We start from the raw sequence: 26,300 nt of genomic DNA on the forward strand, positions 1-26,300 counted from the left end.
ATAGCCTGATAATGGCCTTAAAACAAGCTACCTGATCCTTTGCCTTTTGTTCTCCCAGATACAGGAAAGCAGTTAGAACAGACCTAGGCTATGTAAACATCTTGAACTAATACCCTGTAATCAGAGGTTGTAAATCATGACACCAAGGTGTACTGCACAGGGGTTGTGGATCCTAACACTAAAAATGCATGCATGAGAAGCTATAACTCCTGATATGTACTCTCTGCCCTGTGTATAACTTTTGGCTATAAAAAGATGTTTGTAGCCCCTCATGGGGTCACAGAGCCGAATAACTCTATGTGGCCCTAACTACTTAGAAGTTTTATTCCCCATGTTTTGTTTGTTTGTTTTTTAAATGAAATTGCTTCTGGTTAATAGACTTTGGTGGTCTGCTCCCTGCTATTTGCAAAATTCCAGGACCCAACAAAACCAAATGTAAAGAGATCCCTTATTAAGCAAGACAGAGAGACAAGTTGGCTGAATCTGAATCCCAGAAATAGCAGCAAATAGCTTTGCAAATGTTCATTTTAAGAGGGAAAAGGGGAGGTCTGTTTTAGAATGACCTCTCCTTCTGTGGTCTAGTTAGAATTTTGGTAAGTTCTGATTGGGTCCTTTAATTAGGTTAGCCAAAAAAAAAATGAATTTTGATTACTGAACCTTGAGATTTTGATAGTTGGACCTTGGTGATCAGTCTCAAGAATGAGTCAGTGGCCAAATAAGGGAATAGACCTTGGTGGCTAGCTTTAAGAATATCATCTAATGGTTTAGCGAGGTGGAAAAGGGTACAAGGCAAAAGCCTGTTGGTACCATGTTCACCATGTTCGAGTCTGTGTTTGCCATGCTTGGGCCTGCTAGAGCCCTTCAGAGGGAAGTCAGTTTACTTTAGGTTGTGGTTCATAGTAGGTTGATTATATTCTAATAGAAGGTCCCATACCTGTGCATATATGGACCGAGCAAGTGGGCCTCAATAGTTTAAAAAAAATGACATGAAGTTGGGAAGAGTTAGAGAGAAGAGTTGGGGGAGGTGAATATAATCAAAATACAATGTATACATGTATAAAATTCTTAAGGAATCAATAAAAATATACTAAGAAAGAAAAATGTTAGCCAGGCAATGGTGGCACGTGCCTTTAATTCCAGCACTTGGGAGGCAGAGGCAGGTGGATCTCTGTGAGTTTGAGGTCAGCCTGGTTTACAGAGTGAATTCCAGGACAGCCAGGGCTGTTACACAAAAAAATCCTGCCTCAAAAACCAATAAGCAAACAAACAGAAAAGGAAGGAAGGAAGAAAGAAAGAAAGAGAGAAAGAGAAAGATCCCACAATGAAACAAACACAATCTCTGAACCTAGGCAGGAAGATACATGCAAAATCCTATGGGACAATCACATTGCTGCAGACTGTGGAATGCACACAGAAGAATAAGGCAATGTGTGTGTGTGTGTGTGTGTGTGTGTGTGTGTGTGTGTGTGTGTGTGTGTCTGTGTGTCTGTGTGTGTAATGGGTATTTTCAGCTGTTAACCTGACTACACCTGGAATTAACTAAAAACAAGGAGGCTGGGTACACCTTGATTTTTTTTTTTTCTTGGCTGAATTATTTTAAGTGGGAAGACCTACCCTAAGTCCAGCTCTTTTAAGGTGGGAAGATCCACCTTAAATCTGGACCACACCCTCAGATGGCGGCCTATATGAAAAACAGGGAGGGAGGAAGTGTGGCTCTGCCTGCTTGCCCTCACTCTTGCTTCACTGGTATTAGAGTCTACACCTTTGAGAGTCTGAAGATCAGTTGAGACATCCACCCTCACGGTCTAAACAACTGGAGTGGACTCTTGTACTTCCCACTGGTAGACAGCCTTTGTTAGACTAGCTGGACCATGTCCTGTAAGCTACTCTAATTGTGTGTATGTGTGTGTGTGTGTGTGTGTGTGTGTGTGTGTGTGTGTGTGTGTGTTCCATCAGTTCTGTTCCTCTAGAGAACCCTGGATAACAGGGAATCTGACTCTATGCACATGGTCTATGACGCTCTATCCTACACTTGATTGTTGAATTGAAGCTCAGTGTAGCCCACTGGGAAGCTGGACAATCATGGCAGCATCAGACCAATGCGTATAGTTCTTAGGTGTTTGGAGAAGGGGTGTTGAACAAAGGAATGACCCTTAAAAGATACTTATGTCTCAGTCTTTGAAGCTTCTGTGTTAGCTTCCACTGCAAAGGGGGACCTTGCGGACATCACTAAATGAAGTACGTTGAGATGGAGAGATTTTCCTGGCTCATCTGGCAGGTTCAGTGTGATCACAATGGTCCATATAGGAAGGAAGCAAGTAGGTCAACATCAGGAGTGGGTGAGAGAAGAGACAGATTTGAAGGTGTGACACTTCTGATTTCAAAGGTGAAGGAAGAGCCTTAAGCAAAAGACTACTAGAGACTGGAAAAGACAAGGGAGTCTTCGACATCCAGAACACCAAGATACTGAAGCTGTGTTATGAGCCACTAGATTTGGGATGGCAACAGGAAAGACATCACAACAGCTTCTGCCAACTTTGTGTGGGATCACCTAATAGTTTCTCCAGGAGAATAAACAGACACACTGGCAGCCTGACACTCCATGTCTTATGCCCAGGAAGCATCTCTGGGTCTACAGCAGCTATTGAAAAGCATATCATTTTTATTCATGAGGAGATAAATTTAAGGTAAAAAATGCTTAAAGAGGTAAGAATCACTGTATTAAGACTTTTGTATTTTAAAAAATGTGAACACTTAATACTTTACATAAATGTCATGATTTAAAACATTTAAATTTAGTGACAGCTTTTTTTGTTTGTTTGTTTTTTTGTTTTCTTTATTTTGCAATACAATTCAGTTCTACATATCAGCCACGGATTCCCTTGTTCTCCCCCCTCCCGTCCCCCTCACCTTCCCCCCAACCCCCCCCCATTCCCATCTCCTCCAGGGCAAAGCCTTCCCCACAGACTGAGGTCAACCTGGTAGACTCAGTCCAGGTAGGTCTAGTCCCCTCCTCCCAGGCCGAGCCAAACAATCCTGCATAGGCCCCAGGTTTCAAACAGCCAACTCATGCTATGAGCACAGAACCCGGTCCCACTGCCTGGATGCCTCCCAAACAGATCAAGCCAATCAACTGTCTCACCCATTCAGAGGGTCTGATCCAGTGGGGACCCCTCAGCCATTGGTTCATAGTTCATGTGTTTCCATTCATTTGGCTATTTGTCCCTGTGCTTTATCCAACCTTGGTCTCAACAATTCTCGCTCATATAAACCCTCCTCATTCTCGCTAATTGGACTCCCAGAGATCCACCCAGGGCCTAGTCATGGATCTCTGCATCCAGATCCCTCAGTAGTTGGATGAGGTTTCTAGCACAACAATTAGGGTGTTTGGCCATCCCATCACCAGAGTAGGTCAGTTCGGGCTGTCTCTCGACCATTGCCAGCAGTCTGTTGTGTGGGTATCTTTGTGGATTTCTGTGGGCCTCTCTAGCACTTTGCTTCTTCCTATTCTCATGTGGTCTTCATTTACCATGGTCTCCTATTCCTTGTTCTCCCTCTCTGTTGTTGATCCAGCTGGGATCTCCCGCTCCCTCAAGCTCTCTTTCCCTCGACCCTCGCCTTACACTACCCCCACTCATGTCCAGGCTGTTCATGTAGATCTCATTCCACTTCTCTGTCATTGGGCGATCCCTGTGTAGTGACAGCTTTTTTAAAAGTGTACTGTGGAGTACTTAATTTAGGCATGTGATTTTACATAAAATTCATACTAAGTGGATGGATGTGGTGGTGCATACTCATAATCTCAGCACTCAGGGAGCAGAGGCAGGAGGATCACTGCAAAGTTGGGATAAGCCAGGGTTATATAACAAGACTGTTTCAAAACAAAGAACAGCAAAAACAAACAAGAAAAATCTCATCCTAAGTTAGGTTACATTCCCATTTTGGAATGTTTAAAAAGAACTAATTAACTGTATCACTTATATTCTGTATTTAAAAGAATATCAGTATTATAAGTATTATAATATTATATCAGTAATATAAGTATTCAGAAAGTTTGCTTGCCCTGTCACATTATTAATGGACTAGATAGAAATAAAATCTGTGGAACATATAAATATTGCATTAAATATATTGAACTAAATTATGATGAGATAAATATCATCCAAAAATTTTCTAATGAATTTTTTTCCTACAATACATTCTGGTCACAGTTTCCTGCCCCTCCTTCCCTCCCAGGTCCCTCCCACCTCCCCACCCATCCATCCTGATTCCTTCTTTTGCTCTCTCATTGAGTTCATTTTAAGGTAACTTCTAGAAACTAAGTGATCAATCAGTAAAATAATAAAATTAGCAAGCTGAACTCAAAGGCTTAAGGAGGAATTAGGCCCTTCGACTTATAAATGCACTAAATGAATTATTAATTATATTTCTTATACATGAGCCCCTTGCTCAAGTATACTGATACCATGTCAACAGTCTGAAGGGCATTTGATACTAAGCTCAAGCAAAGTCATCCCATATAAGCTACATAGAAAGGTGGACATTTCTGTTTGGGTTACATTTTCTTTCTTTTACATTGTAATGGGGACAGCTCTCTTCTTTGACCTTTGAATGACAGGTCCTTTTTGTTCTCATGAGATGTCTTTATGATAAATGTTGTCCAACTAACTGGATCACCCACCAGGGAGATAAAATATGTGCCCAGGGTCACAGCAAGTCTGGTTTTCAGATTTTTAGGGGAAATTAATAATTGGTAAAACAGAAAACAACAGTAACAAAACCCCCAAGAAACCCAAAGCAGAAATAAACTTTTCATGAAAAAGACTAGGATTATGGCTCAGAGGTATTTTTAATTTTGAAAGATCTATCCCAAGGAAGTTGCCTGGTTGTTGGGGGCTTAGGGTCTCTAAGGATTGTCATCACTCTGGGCAGAAGACATAGAACCAAACAGTTCAACAATGCCAGGGCCTGGACTTGACTAAAAGTGAGTTGAATAGGTCCTCACTTACCATCTCTTGGTGGCAGGTGTTTTCCATACTTACATACCTGCAGGGCAGCAGGCTCTTTTTCAGTTGTAGAGGTATGTAAAGCTGGTATCTCTGCCACTGGAGCGATCGATCGCTCAGTCAGTCAAGTGCTCATTATACAAACATGAAGTCCTGCGCCTGAGCGTCAGATCCTAAACTTAAAAGTTGGGGATGGTGGTGTGCGCTTGTTATCTCAGTGCTGTGGAGGCAGATCCTAGGGACTCATTCCACAGTCAGCCTAACTGGACAGTCCCAGGCCAGTAAGAGATCTTGTCTCAAAACACAAGGTGGGAAACAAGATGTGAAGTTCCACATCTCCCAGTAGCTCCAGCACAGTGGTTGCCAAGGGCCCAGGCAGGAGGCAGAGCAATCCTGAATCCCATAAGGTCTACTGGTGCTTGGGGAGGTCTGCATTCCAAAGTGGCTTCAAAACAAGCTGTGGAATGCGGCAAGGGGAGGGGCTGAGGAACCAGAAAGGGGATCAGATCTGACCCTGGGGAAGGCCCTCAGGTGTGTGGATAGTGTCACAACTTAAAGGGAAAGCTGGAGACCCAGGTCGGAGGAGGCTTTAGCTGACACAGGATAATACCTGACTGACCCTCAGAGATGACTGAAGATAGAGCCTTCATAAACACCACAGAGGGAAAGGACTTAGTCCTCCACTGAACACTGAAAACACCACCATTGAGAAAGAAAGAAAAAAGGAACTACAGTCTTAAAAACAAAAAATACAAAGAAAGAAAAACTCAGCCAATGAACTCACTCCAGATACGTTTGGTCCTGGTGAAGAAATAGAAATAACATGAACAAACAAACAACAAACAACAACTGAAATGTGTCACTAACCCTGTAATGTCACCTGATCAAAATGACTTTGAGGAACGACCAAATAATTCAAAAGAATGATTAAAGGTATATTCCAACAATGCAAAGAAGATAGAACTCTACTCCAGGAGGACAGGACTGAAATAAGGAAGTTCATCCAAGACACGGAAATAGATAGGATGGCTGAAGAAAATGCAGTCTGATACGATCCTGGGAATGAAAACAACAAGCCAAATCCAAAGCCCGGGGGAAAGCCTTGCTAATGGACTAGAAAGCAGCCGCCCAGAGGTGGGAGACACGGCAACGGGACTGGAGTACTCAGTGAAGACCAAATTGAACAATAAATCTAGAACCTCATCAAAAGATGCGATTTTTGGATTGTGGGAGAAGGCCAGCAGAACAAAGGCATAGAGAGCATTTCCAATAAAATTGTAGAAAAGATTTCCTAAACTTAGAGAAAAATAGGCCCATCAAGTACAAAAGCCACACAGAATTCTAAATAGACAGGACCGCAAAAGAGGCTCCGCATGCCATATTGTAAATAAAACATTAGAAACATGGAGACAATGTAAGGGGAATTAAAAGCCGTAAGAGGCAAATGTCAAGTCACTTATAAAGGTGGGCACATTTAAATACAACCTGGTTATTTGACAAAAGCTTTTAAAGCTGGAAAAGCCTGGAAAGATGCATTCCAAGTTCTGAAAGACAATCGTCAACCCAAAATAGCATGCCCAGCAACACTTTCTATTAAAAAGAAAAAAAAATAGAAACTTTCCCTGATAAAAGCAGATGAAAGAATTTATGACCCTTAGCCAGCTCTATGTAGGATGCTGGGAGGAATACTTCAGTCTGAAGACAAGGATAAGCATACCAAAGAGGTCACAGGGAATAAACAAACAATTTTAGGATAGTTAATAAAAAAAAAAAAGACTAAGAAAACACCACAAAAAAACAAAACACAGGAGTTAATGTACATTGTTCTATAATAACTCCATATCAATGGTCTCAAGTCCTTAAGAGACACAGGAGAGCAGATAGGATTAGAAGAAATCAAGAGCTATCTGTTTGCAGTCTCTAAGAAATACAGCTCACCTACAACGGACACCATCTGAGGGTAACAGGGTAGAAAAAGATGCTCAAAACAAAGGGAACTAAGATACAAGCAGGTGTGGCTGGCTACCCAGGATCAGACAAAATAGACTTCAAGTCAAAACTAGCCAGAAGAGCAAAGAGGGTCACTTTACATCCCTTAAAGGAAAAAAAATTCATCAATAGGATAGTAGAATTCTAAACATATATGCACTAAACACAATTTCATAAAAGAAATACTATTTAGTCTATAACTACTGGTTAACCCCAACATAGTGGTAGTGAGTGACTTCAATATACCACTTGCACCAATAGACAGGTCATCTGGAAAAAATACTAAACAAAAAAAGAACCATGGATTTAAATATCAGCCTAAATCAAATGGACCTAATAGATACCTACAGCACATTTCACCAAAACACTCTTCTTAGAAACTTATGGACCTTTCTCCAAAATTGACCACCTATTAAGACACAAAGCACGTTTCAACAAATATAAGACAATTGAAATAATATCCTGCAGCTATCTGACCAGGATAGAATAGAGTGGGGTATCAACAACAATGCAAACTATAGACACAGACTCATGGAAACTAAATAAGACACCACTCCAATATCTTACTCCCAAATCTTTATTGGTTAATAGAACAACTTAGATAAAAACAACAATGGCTCCCAAAGGGAGTGGCATTAATGGGAGGTGTGGCCTTGTTGGAGGAAGTATGTCACTGTGGTGGCAGGCTTTGAGGGTTCATATATGCTCAAGCCACGCCCAGTGAGACAGACTACTTTCTGTCGCCTACTGATCAAGATGTAGGACTCTCAGCTCCAGCACCATGTCTGCCTGCACTCCACCATGTAGCACCTTGATGATAATGGACTAAACCTCTGAAAATGTAAGTCACCCCAGTTAAATGTTTTTCCCTTATAAGAATTGCCTTGGTCATGGTGTCTCTTCACAGCAGTAGAAACCCTAAGACAGTAAGGTTTGAAGAAAGGAAAAGGATGTAATACATTATAATCTCAAAAATATAGAGAAAAAAACCCTAGAGACATTTGTATTTGAATGTTAATCAAATACAAACCAGAAGCCAAGAGAACCATACATGGTTTGGATGTGGTCACGATATTTATTTATAATATGTTTCACATATATTAACAATAGAGGATGACACTTGTTCATACACTGAGTATACTGTGCTCTGGTATTTCTGTGGAGTTGGAGAATACTGTCAGGGTTTCCCTAATCTCTTTGGTCTTGGAAAGCTTGGGCAGGCTTTCTCAGGCAAAACGTCTTGTGACCACAGCTTCAGCACTTCCATTTCAGAAAGAAGTAACAAAAGGTGGACTCGTGGAAGATCAGAAAGACTTGGGCGTCTTATATGCCAGTTTATTTTTCACACAAACGCCAAAGACCACAGGAAACCCGGCAGGGTATTAGGCTCACAGCCTGAAGGGAAGTCATATCATTGGCCAAAGTTTTCATGTAAAAGGTGGTCGATCTCCATGGCTCAGAATCTGCTTCTGTAGTTCTCTCGAGTCTGCTTAGGGGTGCTGAAGGCCATGAGTATGCCAAGGGGTGTTAAGGCTATGATCTTGCTGTATATCCTTTGTCTTGATACTGGTAAACTTGGGTGTCTTTGAGGAGATCTTGACAAAACAGCAGGAGACCCTCCCTTTCCCAGTGTCTCTATGTAAGGAAGCTATTGGTGGACCCTCCCAATGATTGAAAGGAGTCCAAGGCACCATGGACCAGAGTAAAGCATATTACCAACAACAGCAGGAAGCAATGAGTCCAGCTACTATCCAAAAAAGGCATGTCTACAAATAAGTGTTAATAGTGGGTCTTACTCTAGCCAAGTGATTTTATCCATTATGAATTATCTATCTGTTACTCCCTTTTATTGTGTTTATATTTTTTACTCTGAAGATTACTTTAAAAACATATAATATTAGCACCAAGGCAGCATATTTCTTCCCAGAGATCACATGAAACGGAATAGATACGATAATTAGCAGTTGGTACAATCTGTGATGTTGCTAACTCACTTCTTGGCTAATGAAACATTCCCACAATTGCCAAAAATACCCTTATTCAACTCACATAGCACCTTGATGACAGCTAGATTGTTAAAAAAAATAATTACAATTCTCAAAATGTAACAGTAAAAACACATTTTCAGGTAAAAAGTAAACAACAGTGTACCGTGATAATGAAGGGTCACTTTGTCATATACTACATATAATGTAGAGTACGTAAAATGCAGCGGTCTGACTGCAAGGGAGGGCGTCATGCACAGGCAGTCACAATAAAATCATTTTACGTACAAAAATATTACATCACAATAAATAATTTCAAACATAAATATTAAACTTTACATCATTAGGGTATTCCACAGGTTGAGTATCCCTTATTGAAATGCTTGAGACCATTAGTGTGTATGTCGGACATTTCAAAGACTTGGTGATATTCTCATATAAAAAAATGAGATACCTTGGGGATGGGATTCAAATCTGAACATAGTATTCATTTATGCTTCTTTCTTTTAAGTGGCGTTGGGCTTACTAGGAGTTTTTAGTATAGCTCTTAAGCAGTAGGGTACTCAGGCAGAGAGCAATACTTGCCCAAGAACGTGGGATATGGACTTCATTGGTGTTTCCCATGCACCTTTACATACATGACAGAAATGTAATTTTGCATGGTACGTCAACAAATTTTGTGTATAAAACAAAGTTTCATGGCATGAAATTTTCCATTTGAGATCTCATGCTGACACTCAAAAGGTTTCAGAACTTGGAGCATTTCAGACTTTAAATTTTGGGATAAGGGATGCTCAATCTGTATATATATATTTATATATATTTATATATATGCATATGTACACTCATATACACACACGTTCACACACACAAGCAGACAGGTCCGCACACACACACACACAGATGCACCCAAAGTTAAGGTGGAGGTATTGAATTACTATCCTTCATCCATTCCATAATAGTTTCCTCTTCAGAGCCCCTAAAAGAAAAAAACAACAACAAAAAAACCAGGAGTTACACACCTTCTCTGCCAAAGGCTGAAAGCCGAGAGCAGGCGACTAGGCATTTTCACATGCAGAGTTACCAAGTGCCACTTAGGGTCTTCTCCAGGTTACAAAGTGAACTCTTACTTATTTGGTTATTTCTTTACTTATTTCTTTGCTCCGAGCAACACAGAAGTGGGCTGGGGATGCAGCTCAGTGGTGGGGTGTCTGTCTAGTAGTGTGAGGTCCCGGGTTTGACCTCCAGCACCAGAGAAGGAGAGCAGCAAGCGGCAGAGTGAGGAGAGGCACTTGCTGGAAGGTGAGAACTGACACCTGTGGGTTGTCCGCAGATCCACAGGCATGCGGAGGCCTGTGCACGCACCAACACATACACACATAAATAAATGAACTCAACTTAAAAAGAAAGGAAAAAAAAAGAACGATTACAAAAGAATAAAAGAGAAAAAAGCTCAGTGCCTAGAAAGCTCATCTGAGATAACATTCAAATGTTAGGACGTTTCTTTCTAGTCTTCTTACATACATGTGAATTTATACATGTAAATTTTGTACATATGTACCCATATTTTATGACAGATAACATATATAAGAAAAGCAGATATAAAGAGCATATGAAAATGGGGTCTCTAGTGTATATCTGCTGAGTTTTGCCTGCTTCCACCCCATCTCCCCTTTTTAGATCCTAAGTACCTGCCTCCTGCGTGTGTGCGTGTGTGCATGTGCGTGTGCGTGTGCGTGTGTGCGTGTGTTATTCTCTAGCCCAGGCTGCCCTGGAACTCACACACTATTGTTTTGTTCACTGTGCCTGTTATAAGGGTCAAACCCCATGCCTTGTTCATGTTGAGAAAGTGCTTTATCACTGAGCTACAGTCCCAGGCCAAATCTCTTCCTCCTCTTAGAAGTGATCCTCTTCCAAAAGAAGTTGTCAGTGACTCTCAGTAGGCACAAGATCTCAGGCTCCAGACACCCTACTTCGGAACTGACCATGTGACCCCACCAGAGGTAAGGCGAGGTGTTGTTTATTTATTTATTTATTATTATTATTATTATTATTATTATTATTTTTGTGTGTGTGTGTGTGTGTGTGTGTGTGTGTGTGTGTGTGTGTGTGTGTGTGTGTGTGTGTGGTGTGCTTTGCTTGCCTGTATGTCTGGGTGTCATATGTGTGCCTGGTGCCCTTGGTGGCCAGAAGGGAGTATCAGATTTCTGAACTGGAGTTACAGATGGAGCTGCCATGTGGGTGCTGGGAATGGAACCCAGGTCAACTGGAAAAATAGCCAGTGCTCTTAACTACTGAGCCATCTCTCCAGCCCGAGGAGAGTTATTTTGCAGACTGGTTGTGGACAGCATTTAATTTAATCAGGAGCTATAATGATGATGTAATCTTAGCAAGGCCTGGGTGTGGAAAAGATGGCATGCCGAGAAGAAGCATCATGAGGGACTCCCTGCTGATCGATGGAGAAGGATAGTACTGTGGAACCCTATGCAGCTATGAAGAAGGCACAGCACAGAAGCATCTCAGTTAATGTATTTTCTTTCCCCTTTGCAACACAAACAGTACTAATTTAAGGTTGCAATTCTGCCAAGATGTGGTGGTGTGCAACTGCAATCCCAGCACTTGGGAGACAGAGGCACAAAGACCCCAAGTTTGAGGCTAGCTTGGGCTAATAAGCAAGAGCCTGTTCTAAAAAATACATAAAAAGAATACTTTCAATACTGATGTTTACTTAAATATTTGTCAAATAGCTACTCGTGTGTTGGAACAGGAACGAGCTATGGAGGGAACTGAATCGGCTACTGGAAGTCACAGGGAAGGTGTTAGACAGTCACAAAGGTTGGTTAAACTGCACCATGTAGCTGAAGGTACCAGGATAATGAAAAGTGAGCAGTTTAGTCTTTTGTCCAGCAGAGGGAGCACTTGTTGGCATAAGTCGTCTGTGGAGTGTGATAGAATAGAGATTCTGATTTCTTGTATACATAGGGCGGGGGTCTAAGATCCGCATTTACAACAAGATCTCAGATGACGCCGAGTGGCAAATCTGTGACACTGTAGTCATTGAAAGCAATGCTGTTGGCGTAAGCTGTCACTGGGGCCTGCAAGGGAAGGTCACTGTGACCTTAAGGAAACTAACGGTTGTGAGCCTCAACTTCCTCTACTGCAAAATAAGACAAGAGCTCTACCTCACGATTTCCTTGTGAGGATTGGATGAAACTATGCCTGCAAGTTGCTCGGCACAGTGGGAGCTTGACAAACACCAGCACTACTGTGACTATTATATTCTCCAAGTGTTTAGCTCAGCCCCCTGCATCACAATTCCCAATATTCAAAACATAGGTCTCTGGATACACCAGAGACCTTAGGAAGTAAGACTTCTGGAGGTGAGGCCCAGCAGGCAGCGTTTTCAACTAGCAATACAGAGGAACTGAATGTATGAGGCCTGAGGACTTGGGTTCAAGGGTGAGGGACAGGTGGCCGCAGGCACAGAAAGACAGATAAACAAGATTGTTACTATTGGGCCAACTTCATAATACTTGACAGTAGCCCTGTCTGGAGGAAAGGACACTCACTCATATTTGTTCATCATTAGGCTACAGAGTAAAATGAAAGGGGAGGTGGGGAAGGGGAAGGACTTACCTTAGTTATGAAACTCGCACCTCCAGGCCCGTGCCCGAGGATGGAGTACACTTCCCACAGTAACCGCCGCATTTCCCAACAACCCGGGTACCATCCTGCAAAAACAGGTATCCTCTTAGATGACTTAGGAGGTTAGTGATTTGGGGGGGCTTGCCATGGTTTGGAGGGAAATGAATATTTGCACCTGTAATAAGTGTTGAAATGAAACTCAGCACAGCCATGCTGGTCTAATTGCATAGGCCAGTGGACTAGGCTCACAGGGTCAAGTCCAGATACCTACTGCCTGCTTCTGGAGTGGTTTTTACCTTTTTGTTGGTTTGTCTGAGATAAAGCAAGGGTTTTGCTATGCATCCCGGGCTGGCCTCAATCTCCCAGGTTTGGGATTGTAGATATACATCTCCATGCCTTGTTAGTTTTGACTTTTCTATACAGTTGAGAAAAATCAAACTAAGACTAGTGTGTCTTGACGCCTAAAAGTTGTAAAAAAAAATTCAAATTTTGGCACAGCCAGCGTGCATCATTTATGTACCGACAGCCTGTAGCTGCTTTCACGCTGTAATAAGAGGAATGAGTAGTTTCCAGCTTCATGCTGCTGCCCAGCACACCATGAATCCCAGCAGCACAACCCAGCACTTGAGAGTACGAGGTGGACCGCGAGATTATAACATTTCATACTACAGCTGTGATGGTGAATCTCCGTTGTCGACGTGTCTGGATTTTAGAATCACCTAGAAACACAATTCTGGATGCGTTTCAGAGGAGGGAACACCCACTCTAAATACAGGCTCAGAGCTCAGACTGAATCACAGCCCAGAAGAGTCAGAAAACACGATGGCGTTTTCTCCATCCATCTTTGTACTTTCTGACCATAGATGCAATGTGATAGCCGTCTTACTGCTGTGACCGTGCCTTCCTCCCCGTGATGGACTGTACCCTCAGACTGAGCCGCAACAAACCCTTCCTCCTCTCCCTGCTTTTGCTGGATACTTTGTCCCAGCCATGGGACAAGTAACTAATCCACCAGGCTGTTGCCCTGTGATACATCAAGAAAAAGATGAGGACAGTGGGTTTTAAATGTCATGCTTCTAATAGACAGGGGCATGTGGCGTGTTCTGTAATCAATTTCAGGCAACAAATCACTGTTTGTTACACAACGGCAGTACAGATGTGCTTAAGGAAACATGGACTGATATCACCACACTAAGCTCTTACCACAATATTTCCAACTTACGAGAAAGCGGCGGTCAAAATGTGGAAAATTTAAGATAGAATGTCAACACAGCATGCTTTTTTCACATACAAAAAAAAATGCAAGAATAGGTACATTCCATGTGGCTCAATTGTTAGTGAAATAAGAAAAAAATATACCGACTGAGTTAAGTATGTTTTGTTTAACAGCAAGAACTGAAGAAGCAGTTACAGAGGAAATAACATGGCTTAAAAAAACCCACCCCTTTGGCAAGAAGTAGGGGTTCTTGCAAGCCCTGAGAACGGGAGTCCGGTCAGTTAAAGGCAAGGCAGACAGATCACATTGTGGAGTTTCTCTCCGGCTCCTGGTGAGTCGACAGATCTTGCTGTTTCTCTGAGGAGGCAGTCCTCATTCTGCAGTCCCTTAGAACGGATGTCTGTGCCCCGTCTCTGTAGAACAGACTCAGATGCAAAGGTGTTCAAGACGCTGAGAGAGAGCCAGAGCAGAGGGACTGAGCTGTCAGTCACTTTTCTTGTCGGCACGACAAAACACCCAAGGAAAGCAGACACATGGAGGAGAACGGGTCGTTTTGGGGCCCGCAGTTTGAGAGTACAGTCCCACACATTCGTTCGTTCGGACAGGCATGGCAGCAGGGGAGCGAGGCAGCTGGTCACACTGCATCCACCGTCAGGAAGCTGAGAGATGAGTGCTGGTGCTCGGCTCACAATCTCCTTTTCCTCGGTCTGGGAGCCCAGGCCATGTGATGTCACCACCCGGTTTTGAGATTAGTTTTGTTGAGACCTTGAGCCCGAACACTTGACTTATCCCATTGTACAGGAATGTAAGAACTTAGCATCAGCCAATTTTTTTGAGTAAGGTTTTTGAGGTGAGAGATGAGAATTAAAACTGTTCCCTGCCACTACAAGTGAACCCTTAGTGGCTTTGAACATTATCTTTGCTACCAAGTCCATAGTAGTCCTTAAGAAACTTACCCTATAACTGAGGAAAAAGTTTTATAGGTAAAACTTATGCTATGTTGTTGCTGGAGAGCTTCTCTCCAGGTCCCACCAAGCCCTGCAGTCCCACAACTCACATATAAAATAATCACTCAGATGCTTATATTACTTATAAACTGTATGGCCGTGGCAAGCTTCTTGCTAACTGTTCTTATATCTTAAATTAACCCATTTCTATAAATCTATACCTTGCCATGTGGCTCGTGGCTTACCGGCATCTTTACACGCTGCTTGTCCTGCGGTGACTGGCAATGTCTCCCCCTCCTTCTTCCTGTTCCCTCAATTCTCCTCTTTGTTAGTCCTGCCTATACTTCCTGCCTGGCCACTGACCAATCAGTCTTTATTTATACAGAACGATATCCACAGCACTTCCCCTTTTCTTCTTTTTCAAAAAGGAAGGTTTTAACTTTAACATAGTAAAATTACATATAACAAAACAACTATTGAGCAAGAATTACAGTTACAATATTAAAGAAGATATCCTATCTATCTTATATTGGTGAGTTTAAGATTTTATATCTAACTTATCTTTTATCATAACTAAGGAAAATTGTAAGTATCTAGTCTTCAACCATGAAGCTGAGGGCGGGAGCCACCCAGGCCTTTGGAATTTGCCCCACGTTGGGTGCCAGATATTGGTGAAATTATTAAGGCCACTCCACATAGTTAAAAGGAAAGTTTATCAGTGGCATAACTTACAAATGAAGGAATAGGTAGGTCACAGGGTCTGGGAAAGGTGTATCACAGTCCAGTGGTATTCTCTGGAGCTCTGCTCGGTCAACCTCCACCATCCAGGGTCCAGGAACAGAGAGAGCTGGCCCATCCAGATCTCCGGTCTTCAGGGTCCTCCCTTGGCCCTGCCTTATAGGCGTGACAGTTAACAAAGCCTCAATGGGGGTTGGAACTTCCAGATCAAAGCTGGAATGACTACCCACTACACTATGTTAAAGTAATATTGCTTAAACAGCAAGTGATGTTAAGCTTTTGAAGCACTCTTCCTGGGCCATCACAAGTTAGAATAAGGAGCTGCATTCATCTCTATTCCACATACACTCAAAATGATTCTGTTTCCTGAGCACAAACTGCAGACTTAATAGTGTGAGCTGGACTTTAATGTGAGGAGAAAAGAATTTCATATTTCAAAATCCATTTATCTAGTTTATTTAACAAGAAACTTCCATATAATTTTCAGTTGCAAATGATTAATTGAAAAGCAGATATCACGGTGCTGGACAGATGGCTCAGCAGTTAAGAATGCTTACTGCTCTTTAAGAGAGCCCAAATTTGGCTTTCTGGCACCCACATCATGCAGCTCACATCACCTCTAACTTTAGCTCCAAGGAACCTGACACTTTTGAGCCTCCATGGGTACCTGCATACATCTAGTGAGTAACACTCACACAGGCAGGTACACACACACACAAACAAATCAACACACTTTTAAACAAGCAAACATCAAAAGAAAACTCTAGTAAAATTGTGTAAATGCCTGGCAAACAAGAGCAAGCTTAATTAGAATTGTATAGTTGTGAACAGATAACAGTGTTTGGCAATATCTGTTTATGTAAAAAGGCATTTAGCAACATGAAACAAAACCTCATTCCCATCAGCATCAACAATCAAATATTTACCATAACTCTTGATAATAGAAATCACTAGTGAGACCAAATATGTTTCTTCTCCAATATTCTAGTCTCCCCTCAGTAGATTTGTGTTTAAAATGTTACTCAGTTATTAGTATGTTTAGAATTCAACCAGTAACATTTGAAAAAAGGATTTGTGTGTGTGTGTGTGTCTGTATACACTGTGTGTCTCTGTGTGTGTGTGCACATGAGTGTGTGTGCATGTATCTAAGGAGGCCACAAGAGGGCAGAAGATCCCCCTGGGACTGGAGTCAGAGATGGTGAGAAGCCCCCATGTGGGTTCTAGGAATGAATCCTGAACACTCCTGAAGAGCAATAGTGCTTTTAACCACGGAGCCACCTCTCCAGCCCCACTAAGAGCATTTTTGTGCATGTTTTTACTCTTTTGATATACATATATATATTAATATGTTCATATAATAATAAACACACATTATACACATATGATTTAACTAACCCTGTCATTTGGCTGAAAACCCTAAATCTTTTCTACCTGGCCCTTCACTGAAAAGGGTTGCTGATGATCTCTGCTCTAAGGCCCACATAGTCAGCGCTGGTCCATGCAGGCACATTTGTCTTGTGCCATTCTGTTCCACACTGCCATTTCTGACATTCCGTGACCTTGCTCCACAGGACCTTTGCAAAGGTCGTTCTCTGTTGGCTGAGATGCTCTTTTGTTATCTTTTCTCTCTGTCCCACCCATCCTGGTAAACCCATCGTAACTCGGCTTGAAGGCAGCTTCCTCTGGGACACGTCCTTGGCTCAGCTGTCTGCTGCAAGTCCTCTGCAACTAGATAATTTTCTTTGACTTTTTTTTTAATGCTAGAATGTAAGCCCCATGATATAAAGATGACATCTCGCTAAAATTGGAAGCATCTAGGACCAAGGGCTGTGTAAGGCTAATAGTGATGCTGATCACACATCTATTAAATGGATGAGATGGATGACTGAAAAACAAAGCTGAATTCTCTTTTGAGCTGTAAACGTCTTGCTAATTAGTTTCACTAAATGCTTTTCCACACTTTGGAAACACCCCCTGCTTCAATGCAGTACCACACTCCACTCTCTGTACTGACCGTGCCACGTAAGGAAGCCCTGTCTCGCAGCCTCCTTGAACAAAACCATACTGTACCTCCATGACTGGGGATAAAGATCCGAACACACTTTTACCTCATATCTGTGGGCTCTATCCCCAGAGCCAGAGCAAGGGTCGTGAAGACCTGCTTCCTACATCCCAGTTGTGACATTTCTTGCAAAGAATGGGTCATCTCAGCTGGGCGGTCACGGCACATGCCTTTAATCCCAGCACTCGGGAGGCAGAGGCAGGCGGATCTCTGTGAGTTTGAGGCTGGCCTGGGCTACAGAGTGAGTTCCAGGAAAGGCTCCAAAGCTACACAGAGAAACCCTGTCTCAGGGTGGGGGTAGGGGTGAAGAATAGGTCTTTTTTTTTTTTTTGTGGGAAGGAGGAGTCTGAGAAGAGAGATCAAGAAAGAAAAATCCTGCCAATTTAACAACAAAATAAGAGAACAAAATGCTTTCTCTCCTTTTCACACATTTGATTTTGGGTGTGACTGATAGGGGAAAGGATTCCCATCACCCATTTGGTCCTGGCTCCCGAGTGCTGAGCTAGGTCTGGGAGTAGATATTGGAGTCTCTGGCTCTCCAGTCAGGAACTGTAAGCAGGACACTGGTTGTAAGCAGAGGGCTGGTGGCTGTCAAGATGCTGACGTGTTAGGACCATCTGCAGCATCATCAACACTAAGCTGAGCCTAGACTCTCCCAATCCATCAGAGGACAGGTTCTGGAATGCAGGTCTGTAGCCAACAGGGCCTCTTTCCTGATGCATTGGTTACTTTGGTTGGGTTGCAGGGTTTGGGATTACTGATGCATTGGCTTGGGACCGGCCTCTTTAAAGAAGTTCTGGAAGCCATGGGTTTCCGGAGCATCTGTAAAATGGGCAAACAGGTCTCTTCTCATATTTTGCTGAAGTGAAACACACATCATCCATTGGCACAGGACTCCTCTTAACCTGTGTGCTTAACAGGTATTAGCTATCAATATCACGGAGGCATTTGTGTGTGTATCTGTGTGTGCAGGTAAACACACACATGGCTTGTGTGTAAGTGTGGAACCGGGGGCCACTCTTTGGTATCATTCCATACTTGCAGAATCAGGGTGCTCTTACTGGCCTGGCACTCCACAAACAGGCTAGACTGGCCGGCTGTGAGGCCCAGGGTCCTGCCCATCTCAATGCTGCCACGCCCAGTCAGCTACTTTTATGTGGATTCTGGGGACTGAACTCAGAGCTTTGCTGACTATCTCTCTCTGTCCTTACAAAGTAATCTTGTGAGGCCCTCCATCCTAGCTTGCCTTCATTGAATAGAAAAGGCCTGGGCAGTCATAAATTGAAAAAAAAATCAAGTTAATATTGGCTTCACAGTAGGCATACCATCTCCTCCACGGAGACTCTGCTAATTTAGGCAAAACAGACAAGAGTTGAGCTAAGTTAAATTACCTATGATGATACTAACCTCTGATGATGCTAAAGATGGTCCTAGCCTGTCATCATCCCAGCAGCTGCCAGGTTGAAAACAAAATAAAACCCCAAACCACACAGTAAGAAAAATATGGCTGCCATGGAGACAGCTTCTTTCAGAAAAAAAAAAAAAAAAGGAATTAGAAGCCCTCACTGACATACAATGAAACTCTGGTTTTTATTTCTTTATTACAGTCTAATTCTCTTTTAAATAAATATTTTGTTAATAATAGCTCCAACTGTTGCATATAAATTAAGTGAATGACTCACAGCCTCATTAGGCATAGTTTGTATTCTCAGCTTTCACTAAGCCTTTAATTTTTCTCAGTGGATAGGATTTGGGGAAGATGATGCCTGAGATTTAGAGGGGGGGCTATCTTTGATGGAAGTATGTTCATTTGCCTGTCTTTAGTGGAAGGGGAAGGAGGCAATATTAACAATTAAAGACATAGTTTTAGGACCTAAAATGAAATGTTAGGGTTAAGATGACATGCCAAGTTAACTTTTTCTGAAACTTCCTACAAAACACAGCACATATATTTCCCCCCAAACACAGTCCTCAGACAACTATGTACATATAGATAGATGCACAAGCACTGTATGGTTTCCATGTATAGAAACACGCAGACTGAAATGTATATGTATAGAAAAGGTGAATCTACAGAACTCCACTTTGCAGGTCTGTGGAATGCCTTGAGTACCTGGTGAATAGTGGATTTTCACAAGTTGGAGGGCAGACCATGCACATACATGAGGTTCTACTACATCATGTACATGTGTGCATAAACATGTATGTTCATTTCTTAACTCAGTTGTTATAAAGGAATTCAGAGGTAGGAAAAGCCTGTTTGCTCCACACAATATAATTTTCATTACTTTATAAAGCAACTATTTTATTATATTTTATTATTTATTATAACAATCCTTTCTATAGCACAAGGAATCCCTGGTAGACTGCAGGCCCAGAGAACAGGCTCCCTGTGCCTTAAAATTCCCCAGGCACATAAGGAAGGCGGGAAAAACCCCGGGCACCAACCCCAACCAGCCAGAAGTGGGCTCCCTTTCAGCTGCCTGGCCCTAGGTAGTCCTGAATATGGTGAACCGGGCAATGGCAGACCTCTAAACAGGCCTGAAGAGCCCTTTTATGCCCTGAGCACATTTGGAGTTAGGGGGCCAGAATGTTCCTGGCACCCAAGCTTGGAACTTGGACATTTTCTCTCATTCCTCACCTCTGAGTCATGGTCTTGCTTCTGTCCATTTAGTCCTTATGCAGGGCTCTAAGCTGAGACAGCGAGAATTCATCCGACCCTCCAAACAAGCATTGGCCTGGAAGTCCGATGTGGGGTGTGGCCAGCTCCCCCAGGTTCAACCTGCAGCCTGCAGTGTCTTTACCTCCAGCAGGCAGCCTCAGCTAGCTTCTACAAATGAGCAGTAAACCAGCTGCAAGTCTGTGAAGATGCCACAGCATCAGCTGCTATCTGTCTGCCCTGATTTCACAAGAACCCAAGGTGACAATGTGGATGAGCACCCACACTCTATGTATGGGGCCCTCCAGGATGGATGGAGGCCGCCTCTTCTCTCAGCAGCCATGGAGGGCCTTCACCACACAGCCAATGGCTGTACTGTTGCAAGTTAGACAGAGCCCACCACGGAGGACTATCAGGCATATACCTCTTTGCCCACATTCTCAATCGACACCTGGAAAATTTGACCCTCCTTCTCTCTTGCTGTCCCACTTAAACTGGGAGGGTCCAGAGTCAATGTGGAAGTTTCCAAACAAAGAGCAGCTCTGGAAGCCCTGTACCTATCAGGGGTTTTCTCTTTGCAGTTTCTTTTATCTGGCTTGAACAGCATGGCTTGGACATATGACATAGAAATTTAAAAAAAAGTTTCCTAAGTTTTAAAATACATGCCTCTCTGAAGATGATGAAATTTCTCACTATCATGCTCTACCCCACTCGGTATGGGACTCGTTCATTTCTCCAATGTACCCAGGGCATACGTACACCTGCTCCTTAGTAACTCAGAGCATCCCTGCTATCACGTCAATTGCTCTGCTATCACGGTTTGTGCTCGAGGAGCTCTGACGCAGCCCAACACTCCATCACAGATCTTGCTCATTCACTTCAGCCCGTAGGCATCCCGTGCGACATCACCACGTGATGAGGCAAGCACATATTCACACATCTTTGTTTATAATATGTGGTTCTAATTGCTTTTATTTTATTAGAAGTTGTTGTTTGTCTCTTACTGTGCCCTATTTATAAATTAAGCCATCAGAGGAATGAACGGACAGAGGAAAGCTAGTATACTTAGAGTTTGGCATTTCCTGAGATTTCGGGCATCTACTGAGGGCCAGCAAAGCACTGCATTTGAATGACAAGCATGATTTGTCTCAGGTAAAGACAGGTGTCAGGGTTCTTTCCACTGTGTACAAGGAAGTGCACAGAAACTTTGTCCGCAGGGGTGAGGTGGCGTCCCGGCTTCAAGTAGCACCACAGATCCAGGTTTAGCCCGCACCGCTGGTGCGTGTAGCCGCAGCCATCTTGAGTTCATGGAGAGCAACTCCAACACATTTGCTGCAGATGTCCACACCTTGTGGCTCTTACCATGTTTCCACTTCCTGCTCCGTGATGATCCCTGAGTCTTGGAGGTAGGAGGTGTTCTTCAGGAAGAGAACACCAGCTATACTTTTCCCCAACCACAACAGTTCTGGGAGTCCATTTTCACAGTTCACCCCTAGGGGGTGCTGCTCTGAAGCTAAAACAGCGGCGCTGCTCTAGACTGCCAGGAGGTAGGAAACCAGCTTGTGAGAGGGGAGAGAGGGGGAGGGGAAGAAGGGGAGGAGGGAGAGGGGGAGGGGAGGAGGGAGGAGGGAGAGGGGGAGGGGAAGAAGGGGAGGAGGGAGAGGGGGAGGGGGGAGAAGGAGGGAGAGGGGGAGGAGGAGGAGGAGAGAGGGAGCTCAGCAGCTCAAGCAAAATTCTCAGCGGGTGGGAAACATCCTTGCAGTACTCAACATGTCCATAAGATGGCACCACAGCCTTTAGTTATTTTTAATTTCTGGCTGAAATTTCATATTGAAATAGTCCAGCAGAATTGTAAATACATACATACATACATATATATGTATATAAAACAAAGATGATTTCATTCAACCATATCTAAAACAGTTAAAATTTTCAATTTTGGTCATTGAGACATATTACACATGTCAAAAAATGAACACAATAAAACATACTAATTTTATTTCTTGTAAAAAAAACCCTATAGATCTGGGGTCGGGGAAGGATATTGTAATATCAGGGTGCAGTCAAAGGTCACTGTGCCATTTTAACTGTCTCTGTTCCTCTCGGTGGGAGGGCAATACTTATGATTAAATCATGAGCAATCAATGTGGCCATTGACTCAGATTTGTGATCCCGGACTAGCTTGGTGGCGCAATGAGGACTTGAGATACAGATACAATTCCAGAAGTTTAAAAGGGGGTCGGGAAACACATTTTCCTGAGAAAGTCAGAATGGGACCTCCCCCATCCTGGGGCCTTGCTCCTTCATCTTCTGGTTCTAACCCAAGGCAGCATGCTTGAAAAGATTGTCAAATTTAGCAAGAGAAACACAGACACCAGTCAAATATGGATTTCAGATAAGCACCATATCACCTTTGCTTATCAGTAGTTGTGGAACTGGGGGTTTGGAGACAGGGTCTAGGTAGGTAACTCAAGCTGGCCTCAAACTGAAGCTTCCCTATTGCTGAAGTTACAGGTGTGCTCCCCCGTAGTTGGGGACAGACTGTTTTAAAGTATATAAACGTCCTATATGATCTTAGTGAAATAGTAAAAAATCCATTTCCCGTGGCCTTGCGGTCCTAACTTGCAGTCCTAACTAACCAGGTGGCTGCGCCTCATCTGGCCACACCCTTCTGGACTCGGGGCTGTTCACCCTCTTCCTTTTCTTCATGACTCACATGTGCAGGGACAACTGAACAGGAACGGGGAAACTTCCTATGTCTCCAGGGGACCCTCGCACTGGAACTCACCGGAAGGGCTGTAAGGGATGGGGGAGTTTCTGCCTCACTGCCCATCAGAATCACCATGGAGACACAGCCCCGGAGGTTTGGATCCCTTAACCTGGTCACAGGGACCAGACGGTACATTTAAACGTCCCAGGTGGCTCCACTGTACACAGGATGGCTGATTCTCTGGCTATGCCACGCTTTTCAATCACCTGGGGCTTGTTCAGCTCCAGAACTGGACCCAGCAGACCAGGACCCTCACGCCTGCATTCCAATATGCTCCAGTGTTGCTGGCACGCCTTGTGCGCTAGGTGCAGGGTGGCTCCAAAGTGGATTATTGTGGAAGCCGTGTGGGTATCCCTAACTTCCCAGAAAATATCACCCATAACCTCTTCCTCTCGGAACTGCAATTGTTTTTGAGCAGAACAAAGCAGGAGCAAAACAAAACATCATTTTCCTAGGTTCATATAGGCGAGTTACATTGACTAGTAAAGACATTTGAGCTGTGTGTGTTCTAGACATCCACCCCGCCAACCCCCGGTCCCCTTTTGATTAGGTAGTCCTCCCAGGTGCCTGAACAGCTTAGCATTTACCAGGTGGGAAAAGCTCCAACCAGGTGAGATGAGACCCCCCTGCTCACTCCTTCCTGCATTTACGTTCTACATTTTCTCTCTGGCACTTTGGGGGAATAAAGAGTTTGAAGAGTGGGAAAGCACACTGGCTCCTGCAGTCCACAGCCACCATACTCACAAAATGAAAGCAAGGGCCGTCCTCCACCCCCAAGCAATACGCAGTCTTACCGGAGACTTCTTGATGTCCGAAACGGCATAATTCCCTTGTGATGTCCATCGGGCAGACTCCGTTAAAGACAGGCCGGTCCCATAAAGGTTGATACTAAAACGCCCCTGGAACACAAGGCCAGGGCAAAAGACTTTCAGCCCACGTGACATACCACACAAAGCAAAGCTGACACTTTCAAAGGCACTTTGGGAAGGAGAAGGGTGTTAATTAGTTTTGATGGCCACGCATCCTTGAAGGTATTTTGTTATATTCCATTGCCAGAGCCACACACTTTCACATTCATGATTTCTAGGTGGGGATTTTGTTTACAGATGGTGAAACCCAGGATCGCAGGCGATTAACTCCCTCTAGAACACTGTGAACGCCCCGGTCATCTCTTACTGACTTCTAAATCCTCTCTCACAGCTTCCTCCAGTCGGCCTCCGTAGCACAGCAACTCTGATGCTGTTCACAATTATCAGATTCCTTCACGACCAAAATGCCACAGTGTAATTTTTCTAACAAGATCTAGCTGCCAAAGTTTCCTGGGCTTCCAGTTCCCCTGGGGCGAAGAGCAAGCACACTGTGTACCAAGCACCGCTGGGTGTGAGTTCAAAGCAGAGGCGCGTTTCCCAGAGCGTCCACGAGAGGGCGCGTTTGGCCTGCTGAAGAAGTTCCCACCCCCCAACCTCTCTACCCGCTTTCCCCAGCCTTACTCCAGGGACAGATTTCCCAAAGGCCCCCAGGGTGTGTGGTCTGGGCGCTTTGATATTTATCTCTTAGAAGCCAGTGCAGTGTATCGGTCTCTCCTCTCTTTCAAAACCATCTCCACCACTGGCGGTTTCCCAGCTGAGAATGTTCTACGTGAACATGCTCTCAGGATTATTTTCTCCCCAAACTGAGAACCCACAGCTTTGTCAAAAGTTAAAGCACAGAGGTGCCACTCACAACCAAACCCTGGTATGAACGAGTTAACTCCTTCAGCAGTGATTAGATCCGAGAGAGAGAGAGAGAGAGAGAGAGAGAGAGAGAGAGAGAGAGAGAGAGAGAGAGAGAGAGAGAGAGAGATTGATTCCAGCCTCTCTCAAGATCTCCCTTAGTCCGCGGGTAAAAGTAAAATGGAAGGTAACGCACATACCTCCCTCATTTACTGTAGCTAGGAATAAATGAAATTAGCCACATATAAATTGGATGTGGTGGTCCCTGCTTGTGATCCCAATGCTCAGGAGACTGAGACAGGAGGATGGCAGTCAGATCCAGGCCATCTGCATTGCCTGGGGAACCCCGTCTTAAAACAAAAACAAAACTCCAGGAGAAATAAGTAAATAAAAAAATACATAAAATAAAATCTCATGTGGCCGATAGTATAAATACCAGTATCTACAATCAAAATGCGAGCGTTGCTACGTGGTGGTGATGCACGCCTTTAATCCCAGCAGTTGGGAGGCAGAGCCAGGCGGATCTCTGTGAGTTCGAGCCCAGCCTGGTCTACAAAGTGAGTTCCAGGAAAGGCGCAAAAGCTACACAGAGAAACCCTGTCTCGAAAAACAAAACAAAACAAAATGCAAGCGTCATTCCTACATTTTCTAATTTGCCTAGTCTAATCATAATTATTTAGGGGAGGGGCTCAGTATCACTTTGTCTGTTTATACTAGTTATCAGCAGTAACGTGACTGACACTTGATCGATTTTCCAGTAAGTAGCACATTCGAGATCTTCTGCTGAAACTCCAGGATGAGGTGTGGCACTGGAATTTTCTTCCTACCAGTTTCTTAAATAGAAGCAAATGAAACTTGCAAACCGTTCTGGAGCTGGGGCACCATGCACATGAGACAGGAAAGAGGGTATCTGTGTGGTGAGCAGCCCGTGGTCACGGTGGGGGTGATTTGTCTTCAGAAGAGATGTGGCAATGTCTACAGACAGTTAGAGCCATCCCAGATGGTGGCAGGAGAAGGGTTTACTCAACAGGGGGATACCAAAGACTCCGTGGGACTGCCTGTAAGTAACAGGACAGGCCCCTGTCTCTGAGTTATCCAGCCCTGAACCTCAAGGTCCAAAGTGCCCAGAGTGAGAAATCTCGGGAGTAAACAATGGATTCACTCGACAACACCCCCTCCTGCGTCTGCTTCCGTGGGTTATAAACAAGTGGCTTACTTCCCCAGCCCGTCAATAAAATGGGTTAATAAGACCAAACTTTTGAAAAAGAGGTTATGGGATGGGAGCCCCCCTCCCCCCATATTTCACCTAGCTCCTGGCCTGTCAGACAGTAGGAGGTATTATTAGATATTTGTAATGACTATGCTGTGTGGATGTTAGCAGTCCTTATACTGAGTCGTCTCAATCCAGGTGTCTGTGAATACGGCCAGACCGGGACTTCCATGCCAATCTCCTCACACAATTTTCTGTTGCTGGCCTTTTGTTTTCCTTCCCAAGTTTTAAAAATTAAAAAAGCAAGACAGTTTGGAGAGAAAGTCTCATTATGTGGCCCAGGCTGCCTGGAACGCAGTGT

General features: G+C 43.7%; 1 protein-coding gene across 7 annotated transcripts in view; it reads right to left on the minus strand.

The window, feature by feature from the left end:
* Nucleotides 1-7,556: 7,556 nt before the first annotated feature.
* Nucleotides 7,557-26,300, minus strand: part of Adamts9 (ADAM metallopeptidase with thrombospondin type 1 motif 9) — a 171,487-nt gene continuing 152,743 nt past the window's right edge. For 4 of the 7 annotated variants that reach the window (XM_052720258.1, XM_052720259.1, XM_052720257.1 and 1 more), the window contains 3 exons: nt 23,812-23,916; nt 12,617-12,711; nt 7,557-9,959 (listed from right to left, as the gene is read on the minus strand). In XM_052720258.1, coding sequence (XP_052576218.1) covers nt 12,622-12,711; nt 23,812-23,916 — 195 coding nt within the window. In that variant the 3' untranslated portion in view covers nt 7,557-9,959; nt 12,617-12,621. Of the gene's footprint in view, nt 9,960-10,002; nt 10,378-12,616; nt 12,712-21,919; nt 22,582-23,811; nt 23,917-26,300 lie in introns of those variants that run through there. The other 3 variants (XR_008214349.1, XR_008214348.1, XM_052720256.1) reach the window with 3 other exon arrangements.

This window comes from Peromyscus californicus, unplaced genomic scaffold (genome assembly GCF_007827085.1).
Source record: "Peromyscus californicus insignis strain IS unplaced genomic scaffold, ASM782708v3 Scaffold_6__1_contigs__length_162567912, whole genome shotgun sequence".
Classification (NCBI taxonomy): Eukaryota; Metazoa; Chordata; class Mammalia; order Rodentia; family Cricetidae; genus Peromyscus; species Peromyscus californicus.